A 10605-nucleotide genomic window follows, 5' to 3' on the forward strand; every position below is an offset into this window, starting at 1 on the left:
GGGGTGTGCTCTGTAACACAGCACTGGGGTGTGCTCTGTAACACCAGCACTGGGGTGTGCTCTGTAACCCAGCACTGGGGTGTGCTCTGTAACCCAGCCCTGGGGTGTGCTCTGTAACCCAGCACTGGGGGCGAGGGCAGGTGAGGGAAAGTACAATCTTATAACTAGAATTACAGGTGGGCGGTGGTGGCGCACGTCTTTAATCCCAGCACTTGAGGGGCAGGGGCAGGCAGATTTCTGAGTTCGAGGCCAGCCTGGTCTACAGAGTGAGTTCCAGGACAGGCAGGTCTATACAGAGAAACCCTGTTTGGCTTTGTGAAACTTAACTTGGGTCCCCTGCAGGCAAATCTCCGAGTTATTTCTTTCTGTTTTTGAGAAAGTTTTTTGTAGCCAAGGCTAACTTCAAAATTACTGTGTAGTTTAGGATGCCTTTATCTCTGGATTCACCTGCCTCCACTAACCTTGGCCTAGGTGCATTCTTTTTTTAACTCTTTTTTCTCTCTTGAGACAGGTTCTCTGGCTAGCCTGGAATTGTTCTGTAGATCAGTCTGGACTTAACTTTATAGAGATCTGCCTGTCTCCCAAATGCTGGTATTAAAGGCACATACGAATCTCTTGACTTAGTTTAGATAAGGTCTCGTGATATAGCCCAGGCTGGCCTGGAACTCACTTTATAGTCGACAAGCCTGTGGAAGTCAGAGCATTAGGTTCCTTAGAGCTAGAGTTATAAGCAGTTGTGAGCCACTAGACTTGGGCATGGGGTGCTGAAGTCGTACTTTGCCAAGAGCTGTACATGCTTTTAACTGCTGAGTTGTCTTTAGCCCCTTAAAAAATACTTTGGCATATTTGTATGTTTGTTTGAGGGTGCTCACAGAGGGCAAAAGTTGTTGGGTCTCCTAAAGCGGCAGTTAGAAGAGATTGTGAGCTGCTTGATTTGGGTGCTAGGGACTAAACATGGGTCCTCTGGAACACAACAAATCACTCTTAACAGCTGAGCCATCTCTCCAGCTACTCAACTTGGTTTTGCATATACATCTGCTTTTGGCCTCTTACATACTCAGCAAGTGCTGCAACAACTCTCCTCTCATCGTGTGTTTGCTGGAGACCAAACTCAAGTTGAACTGAGGTGGTCAGGTTTGGTGCCAAGTGTCCTTTTTACCTGCTGAACAATCAAGACTCCTATGGCAATAGGAGGTTTGGCTATTCTCTTGATGGTGAGTACTCATCCTTTTGAAGAAATGACATTTTCTTTTTCATTCTTATCTAGTTGCCAATAGGAGGCCATATCGAGAATACTATGTGGAGGCTTTTGGAGACCCTTCTGAAAAAGCCTGGGTGGCTGGAAAAGCAATCGTCATGTTTGAAGGCAGACATCAATTTGAAGAACTACCTGTCCTTAGGAAAAGAGGGAAACAGAAAGAGAAAGGATATAGGCATAAGGTAAAGACAATACATAAACAAAAGAATCTCAAAAGTTCATCTTCTTGTGTGTTGGCTTATGGAAGAAACAGCATTAATAGATTTGGAACATACTATTACATTTAGTTAACAGGATATTTGAAGAAATAATAGCTAGAATGTAGCATATTTTGTAGGGTTTAGCCCTCCTAGTTTTCATACAACTTTACACTGAGTTTTTTGAGAAGTGACTCTACCTAACTCTGACTTAGCAGAGAGAGGTAGTGGACATTCTTACAGACCAGTCCTCTTTGGTTGTCTTTTTAGTCCTGGAACTCTAAAGGCTAGCTTCAAACTTAGAGAGATCAACCTGCCTCCCAAGTGCTGAGATTAAAGTCATGCAACACCACTGCCTGGGTTCTTTGGTTATCTTTTTTTTTTTTTATAAAGATTTATTTGTTTATTTTATATATGTGAGTGCACTGTAGCTGTCTTCAGACACTCCAGAAGAGGGCAATGGATCACATTACAGATGGTTATGACTCACTATATGGTTGTTGGGAATTTGAACTCAGGACCTCTGGAAGAGCAGTCAGTGCTTTTAATCACTGAGCCATCTCTCCAGCCCTGTTTGGTTATCTTTTATGTAAAAAGAAAACAATCAATAGAATGAGGGCTACTGATCTAGCTCACTGGAAGAGTTCTTGCCTATTAAACATATATCCCTTGTTTTAATCCCTAAGACTGAACAGGAAAATAAAATAAAAATAAAAAAGAAATATTACCTTGTTGGTTTGTTTGTTTGTTTGTTTGTTTTTAGATAGGGTCTTGTCTTGACCATTTTTGAACTCAGGCTTGAACTCAGGCTTCTGTCTAGCACTTGCCAGTGCTAGAGTTATAGAAATGTCCCCATAACGACTTTGAAAAAGTGTTTTAGTAGTTTTATTTCTTTTGTTTTTTGCAAGATTTTAATTTTGTAACTTCCTACCTGGTTATAGTTTAATCACAAGCAATTCTCTCTGTGTGCGTGGTTCTGCTTCCTTTGTTTTGCTTTTAGACAGGGTCTTGCTGTTGAACAGGCAGGCCTCAGACTCAGCTCTCCTGCCAGTCTTCAATACAGCAGGTGCCACCACACGTTTGTTTATGAAACATAACATGTTATGAATCATTTGTGTAGGTTTATGAATATTTGCTGCTTTTTAATTTTTTCTTTTGTTTGTTTTTGAAGCAGGGTCTCTGCGGCCCTGTTTGTCCTGAAATTTGCTAAGTCAATATGTAGACCAAGTTGGCTTTTGCTATGTCTTGGAGTGCTGGGATTAATAGAATTTGCCATTAAGTCCAACCCAAAAGGTGGTTTAGTTTGTTGTTTTTGTAATGTGAGTAACCTTGAACTCCTGATCCTACCTCCACCCCACCCTTAATTTATATGGTGCTGGGAATTCAACACTTGTATCTTTTGCTTGATGCGTAATGATTTGCTAAGAAAAACAGTTCAATTTCTTTTGTTAAAAATTGTGAGTGCACATGTGCATATTGGAGACAGCATCTCACTATGTAGCCCAGTCTAACCTTGCTCTTTTGTTAAAATACAAGTAACAAACTTGTCATTCGTTGTCTTTTTTTTTCCTCTGTATGTCTGTCTGTCTCTGGTGTCAGTCCATCCATGCCCTCCACCCCTGTTGGGCATTGAATTATGTTAGGAAATGTACCAGGCGATGAGCTGCATCATCAGCCCTTGGTCTTAGTTTTGTAAAGCTGAAGCTCCTCCGCCATAATTCTTCATTTCCTTTTTCCTAACTAGTTCTTTGTTTGTTTGGTTAGTTGGTTGGTTTTTCCGAGACAGGGTTTCTCTGTGTAGCCCTGGCTGTCCTGGAACTCACTCTGTAGACCAGGCTAGTCTCGGACTCAGAAATCAGCCTTCCTCTTCCTCCAAAGTGTTGGGATTAAAGGCGTGTGACACCCCTGCTCCTACTAACTAGTTGTACTTGTCATTCTCTGTCACAGTTGATTAGTTTGATAGGCTCTTGCTGTTTTGCCCCAACTGTCAACTCCTGAGCTCCTCAGCCTCCTGAGTCACTGGGACTAAACATTGTGACCAAAAAGCACATTGGGGAGGAAAGAAAGTTTATTTAGCCGACACTTCCATAGCACTGTTTATCATTAAAGAAAGTGAGGACAGGAACTCAAATAGGGCAGGAACTGATGCAGAGATGCTGGAGCAGGGGTCGGGGAGTGGGAGGAAAGACAGAAGTTGGGAGAGGTGCTTACTGGCCTGCTTCTTTATAGAATCCAGGACTACCAGCCCAAGAATGGTACCATCCCCAGTGAGCTGAGTCGAACTCTATTGATAACTAATTGAGAAAATGTCTTACTGTTGCATCTCATGGAGACATTTCCTCAGCTCCTTTCTTTCTGATGACTATAGCTTATGTCACTTTGACAGAGAAAAAACAGCCAATACAGCTGATTTGTTGTCAACTTGACACACAAACATATCACTATTAAGTCATAACCCTTCCTTTCTTATTCATCCCCAAGGTCTCACGTTAAAATCATAAATAAATAAGTAAATTAAATACATAAATAAATAAATACTTTCTTATATCAAGAGTGAAAAGTTAGGGCACAGTCAAACCAAAGCAAAAGCAAACTCCAGCCGTCCAGTACTGGGATCCACTCATGGTCCTCCGGGGCCCTCCAGTACTGGGATCCACTCATGGTCCTCTGGGGCCGTCCAGTACTGGGCTCCTCCAAAGGGCTTAGGGTCAGTTCTCTGGCTCTGCCCTCAGTAGCACACTCAAGCTTGACTTCTAGACTCCAGCTGGCTCCAATCTACCGTTGCTGCTATTCTTGGTGATCATCGAATGGTACTGGCATCTGCAGAATCCTGGGGTCTCCTGCAGCTGGGCTACACTTTCACCAGTAGCCTCATTGAGGCTCTTTTCATGGTGCCAAGCTTCAACTTCTTTGCATGACCCCCTCTGTCTTGGGCCTTCAACTGCCACTAAGACTGCAACTTCACCAGTGGCCTTTCACAGTGCTAGTCCTCAGCTGCTCTTCAAGAACTCTTTATGTCTTCCAAAACCACTACCACCTGGGAGACTCTTGCATATTATAGTCTGGCTGCCAGCATGAGGAACAACCTTGGCTGCCTCTGTGGTCTCAGGAAACACTTCCCAGATTTTACCTTAGTGATGCTGAGGTAAAAGATGACTAATTTCTTAGCTCCAGCTAACCAGCATCAATTGTCCTAGTAACTCAAGGTTTCACTCCAGTGGTGCTGGTGTCTTGTTAATCATGGCTGGCTCTGCAGCCCCAGCTGACCAGAGTCACAGATTTAATTTATAAGCGCAGACAGCCCTGACAATATTTAAATTTGTCTGAAGCTTCACAAGCCAGACCTTCCATCTTCTGTATTGCTCTCAACATTCTTATCTCCCTAGGTCCTATAGGACATCCCACTGAGCTCTTAATACTCCATGGCTCTTCTAGCCCAAAAGTTTGAAAGGCCTTCCACAATCTTCCCATGGTCAGGTCTGTTAAAACAATACTCCAGTAAGCTGGTACCTTCTTGTCTCAGTGGTACCCACTTTGTTGTTGCTCTGACAAAACACCATGACCAAATAACAAGTTAGAGAGGAAAGGGATTATTCTGCTTACATTTCCACAGCACTGTTCATCATTGAAGGAAGTCAGGACAGAAACTGAAATAGGGCAGGATTCTGGAGGCTCCCAACTGATGCAGAGGCCTTGGAGGAATGCTGCTTACTGGCTTGCTTCCCCCTGGCTTACTCAGCTTGCTCTCTTATAGAACCCAGGACTACCAGCCCAGGGATGGCACCGCCCACAATGGGCCCGCCCACCTTTGATCACTAATTGAGAAAATGCCTTACAGCTGGATCTTATGGAGGCATTTCCTCAAGGGAGGCTCCTTTCTCAAGTTGACAAACAAAACCAGCCAGTACAAACACCTTGCCCAGTTTTCATAGTAAATTCTATAAGAAATAGTTCTTTGAACTGGGTGTGTTTGTTGATTATAATTCCAGCATCTAGAAAGCAGAGGATCATTGCAAGTTTGAGGACAGCCTGGTCTACATAGTAGGTACTCTGCCCGAGCCAGGTTTATAGAACAAGACTCTTAGAAAAGCAGAGGACACTAGTCCTTAGACTGCTGCTTCCTCCAGTGTATGTATCTACTTTTATACTGTTTTTTTCTTAATCATAATTTGGATAATTCAGAGTTAGTGACAAACTTGAACTATTATTTATAACAAGTACATGGGATTTGTCTTAATCTCTTAAGTTAGCATAATGGCTTGTACTATTACTATTCCAATGTTTAGAATTACAAAATACTATACTATAAGGTTGTATTCTTGGGGCTGGATCGATGGCTCAGTGGTTAAGAGCATGGACTGCTCTTCCAAATGTCCTGAGTTCAAATCCCAGCAACCACATGGTGGCTCACAACCATCCGTAATGAGATCTGATGCCCTCTTCTGGTGTGTCTGAAGACAGCTACAGTGTACTTACATATAATAAATAAATAAGTCTTTAAAAAAAAAGGTTGTATTCTCACAGTACTAGTGTGAGCAGTTGTTAGGATGGCAGACCTTGAGTGTTCCTTGCCACTGTTCTCAGTGCATAGTAGTGGGGAGGTAGCAGATTTTGTGTTGAGTTTTAGCTGTGTAGATTTATCAGCTCTCTTTAGAAGACTTCACTAGGACTTTTCTGTTTTGGAAACCTGATTTACTTTTATCACTAACATTAACACAGATATATGTGTGATTATGTCTGAAATAGACTAGTCATAGTATTAGTACCTGGCAGGAGAAGGCTACCATTCTAGTGAACCTTATATTTTAACATATGTTGGCAAGCCTTCTAAAGTATTATGTATTTGTGAATAGTAACTGGTAGGTAGAACCTTGCCAAATAACACTGTAGGGACCTAGGGACAGGAGGGTCTGGATAAGTAAGGGTGTTTCAAAGTCTGAATGTCCTCATGCCTTTTGTGTACCCATTTTGTTTTGTGTCTCTGGATTAAGTAATTATGCCCTGAAGGTACTTGGTTATGCTCCAGGTCATATAGAAGCACTCTGGTTACTTAAGTACCTTGGTATTAGGTGAGGTTTCATCTTTTAGGTCCTGTTGGGGCTCCTCACCCATCCATTTCTCTAGTTTCATTTCTCTATGCTTTTCTTCTTTGAAGATTTGCTTGCCTGCCTTTCTTTTTATGCAGTTGAGCATGTGTGTGTTTGTGCTCTTTCTTATGTCAGGAAGAAACTTTTCTTTTTATTCTAAGGTGTAAATATGGGAGAAATGGATCTTTAGAAATGTAATATTAATACTTTTCATTGAAGTTAATAGCCCACTTAGTTTTGCTGATAAATGCCAAGAGTGTGGTGATTTTTATGTGACTAGTTCTAATTATGATGGGTAATTTGTTTATTTTTGGTTTTTCCAAGACATTTCTCTGTGTCACCCTTGATGTTCTAGTACTCCTGTAGACCAGATTTGCCTCAAACTCAAGGATCCACCTCCCTCTGCCTCCCAAGTGCTAGGGTTAATGGTGTGCAGCACCACATCCAGCATGATAGGTTACATCAATAACAGTAGTGTGTGGAATCCTTGGTAGGCAAGTTGTGATGAACTCAGATTCTAATATAACAGTTCCATAGAAAGGCATTGAAGAGCTAGGCATGGTAGTGTATACATAAAAACCCGACTCAGCAACAGAAATGGGACATTCTTTTTTTCTTTTTTGGGGGTGTTGGAGGTAGGGGTAGGCTGCCTGGCTTCATTAAGGGGACTTTGGGGGCTGGAGAGATGGTTCAGTAGTTGAGAGCACTGACTGCTCTTCCAGAGGTTCTAAGTTCAAATCCCAGCAACCACATGGTGGCTTACAACCATTTGTAATGAGATCTGACACCCTCTTCTGGTGTGTCCTAAGACAGTGTATGTATATATAATAAAGAAATAAATCTTTAAAAAAAAAAAAAAAAAGAAAGGGGACTTTGAATAAGAACAGCAAGATTTTTCAAGGTGTAGTAGTGGACATCCCAGTATGTGGGAGGCAGGTGGATTTTCGTGAATTTGAGGCCAGTCTGGTCTACCTACATAATGAGTTCCAGGACAGTGAGATCTGCATAGTGAGACCCTGTCTTGAAAAACAAAAGGCCTAAAACAGAACAATAAGATTTTAGGTGGATTCTGATTTGAGATGTTTTTTATCTCCCTGTTTTTCCTTTTCCTCCCCCTTAATAAATGGTATTCTTATTTTCCTTTAATTTAAGGTTCCTCAGAAAATTTTGAGTAAATGGGAAGCCAGTGTTGGTCTTGCCGAGCAATATGATGTTCCCAAAGGCTCTAAGAACCAAAAATGCGTCACTAGCTCAATCAAGTTGGACAGTGAGGAAGATATGCCATTTGAGGACTGTACAAATGATCCTGATTCAGAACATGACCTGTTGCTTAATGGCTGCTTGAAGTCTCTGGCTTTTGATTCTGAGCATTCTGCAGATGAAAAGGAAAAGCCTTGTGCCAAGTCTCGAGTTAGAAAAAGCTCTGATAATATAAAAAGGACTAGTGTGACAAAGGGCCTCATGCCATCTGAAGCGCGGAAAGAAGAACGGAGGGGGAAAATGCCAGAGAACCTTGGCTTAGACTTTATCTCTGGGGGTGTATCTGATAAACAGGCTTCTAATGAACTTTCCAGGATAGCAAACAGCCTCACAGGGTCTAGCACTGCACCAGGAAATTTCCTCTTTTCTTCCCGTGGACAGAACACTGCTAAGACAGATTTTGAGACTCCAAATTGTGATTCTTTATCAGGTATGTCTGAGAGTGCACTAATCTCTAAACATTCTGGAGAGAAAAAGAAACTCCAACCAGGCCAGGTCTGCAGCTCAAAAGTACAGCTCTGCTATGTTGGAGCTGCTGATGAGGAAAAGCGAAGCGATTCTGTCAGTGTGAGTACCACTTCTGATGATGGCAGCAGTGACCTGGATCCTACAGAACACACCTCAGAATTCCAGAAGAGTGTCCTTGAAATTACAGATGCTTTTGATAAAACAGAGAACACCCTATCTGTGCACAAAAATGAAACACAGTATTCTAGATATCCTGCCACAAACAGGGTAAAAGAGAAACAGAAGTCCCTCATTACCAAATCACATACTGACCATTTAATAGATTCTACCAAGACAATGGAGCCTGAAACTGCTGAGATGTCTCAGGTCAATCTTTCTGATCTTAAAATCAGTAGTCCTATTCCCAAACCACAACCAGAATTTAGAAATGATGGTCTCACTACAAAATTCAGTGCACCACCAGGCATTCGTAATGAAAACTCACTGACAGAGGGTGGGCTTGCAAATCAAAGTCTGTTACCTTTGAAATGCAGACAGCCAAAGTTCCGGAGTATAAAATGCAAGCATAAAGAAAGCCCAGCTATGAGTGAGGATCTCAGTTTGAAATGCTGTTCTTCGGATACCAATGGCTCTCCTTTGGCTAGCATATCCAAAAGTGGGAAAGGAGAGGGGCTAAAACTACTGAACAATATGCATGAGAAAACCAGAGACTCAAGCGACATAGAGACAGCAGTGGTGAAGCATGTTCTGTCAGAATTGAAGGAACTCTCGTACAGATCATTAAGTGAGGATGTCGGTGATTCTGGAACATCAAAGTCATCAAAGCCATTGCTGTTTTCCTCTGCTTCTAGTCAGAATCACATACCAATTGAACCAGATTACAAGTTTAGCACATTGCTAATGATGCTGAAGGATATGCATGATAGTAAGACAAAGGAGCAACGGTTGATGACTGCTCAAAATCTGTCTTCCTACAGTACCCCAGATCGAGGGGACTGTTCTTCTAGTAACCCTGTAGGGACATCAAAAGTTTTGGTGTTAGGAGGCTCCACACACAATTCTGAAAAGCCTGGAGCTAGCACCCAGGACTCAGTTCGCCTGAGTCCTGGTGGGGGTGACTCTGCATTGTCTGGACAATTGTCTTCTTCCCTCTCCAGCTTAGCTTCTGACAAAAGAGATCTCCCTGCTTGTGGTAAAGTTCGCTCTAACTGTATCCCAAGGCGCAACTGTGGCCGAGCAAAGCCATCATCCAAATTGAGAGAAACCATTTCAGCCCAGATGGCAAAATCTTCAGTAAACCCAAAAGCCTTAAAGACTGAGCGGAAGAGAAAGTTGAGCCGACTTCCAGCTGTGACACTTGCTGCTGCTAACGGATTGGGAAACAAAGAAAGTGGGGGATTAGTGAATGGCCCATCCAGGGGTGGGGCTGAAGATCCTGCTAAAGAAGAGCCTCTTCAACAAATGGACCATTTAAGAAATGAAGACACCCATTTTTCCTCTGTACAGTTTGATAGCAAGGTTAAGCAATCTGACCCTGATAAAATTCTTGAAAAAGAACCTTCCTTTGAGAACAGAAAAGGCCCAGAGCTGGGCTCTGAAATGAACACTGAGAATGATGAACCCCATAGTGTAAATCAAGTGGTGCCTAAAAAGCGGTGGCAGCGATTAAACCAAAGGCGCCCTAAGCCTGGAAAGCGTGCTAACAGATTTAGGGAGAAAGAAAACTCTGAGGGTGCTTTTGGAGTCTTACTTCCTGGTGACCCGGTGCAGAAGGGCCGCGATGATTACTTAGAACAAAGAGCTCCTCCTACAAGCATACTTGAGGACTCAGCCCCAGACGCCAATCACGTCTGCCACTCTGAATCAGTTGGGTCTCGGCTGAATGTTTGTGATAACTCCGGTGTCAGCATGGGTGAGGGAGAAAAGGAGACAGGAATTCCCAATTTGATGCCACAGACCAAGCTCCCTGAGCCAGGTAAGGACTCTTGTCTGATAAAAAGTGAGGAGAATTTGTTGAAAATGTTGCTTTTCTGACAAAGTTGCTCTTTTCAAGAAGACCCTGGGTCTGTCCGTTGTAATGGAAATGTGTTACAAACTTGGAGTCAGTTACCACTAGAGTAAGAAATGGCTTTATTTAGAAGACCAATATTTAAATCTGGGATATCTGTATTTTCAAACTTTTTAGTTTTGTTTTTACTATTATTGGGGATTGAATTTAAGACCTCAGTGGGTGTTCAGCAGCACACTGCTACTGAGTTACCTGTTAATTTCTTTCTTTTTTTTTTAAAGATTTATTTATTATATGTAAGTACACTGTAGCTGTCTTCAGACACAC

General features: G+C 42.3%; 1 protein-coding gene across 17 annotated transcripts in view; it reads left to right on the forward strand.

Moving 5' to 3' along the window:
- Nucleotides 1-10605, forward strand: part of Nsd1 (nuclear receptor binding SET domain protein 1) — a 116939-nt gene that overhangs the window by 27778 nt on the left and 78556 nt on the right. For all 17 annotated transcript variants that reach the window (XM_031358596.1, XM_031358605.1, XM_031358594.1 and 14 more), the window contains 2 exons: nucleotides 1268-1440; nucleotides 7695-10245. In XM_031358596.1, the coding sequence (XP_031214456.1) occupies nucleotides 1268-1440; nucleotides 7695-10245 (2724 nt within the window). The remainder of the gene's footprint in view (nucleotides 1-1267; nucleotides 1441-7694; nucleotides 10246-10605) is intronic.

The sequence above is a fragment of the Mastomys coucha genome, unplaced genomic scaffold (genome assembly GCF_008632895.1).
Source record: "Mastomys coucha isolate ucsf_1 unplaced genomic scaffold, UCSF_Mcou_1 pScaffold7, whole genome shotgun sequence".
NCBI lineage: Eukaryota > Metazoa > Chordata > Mammalia > Rodentia > Muridae > Mastomys > Mastomys coucha.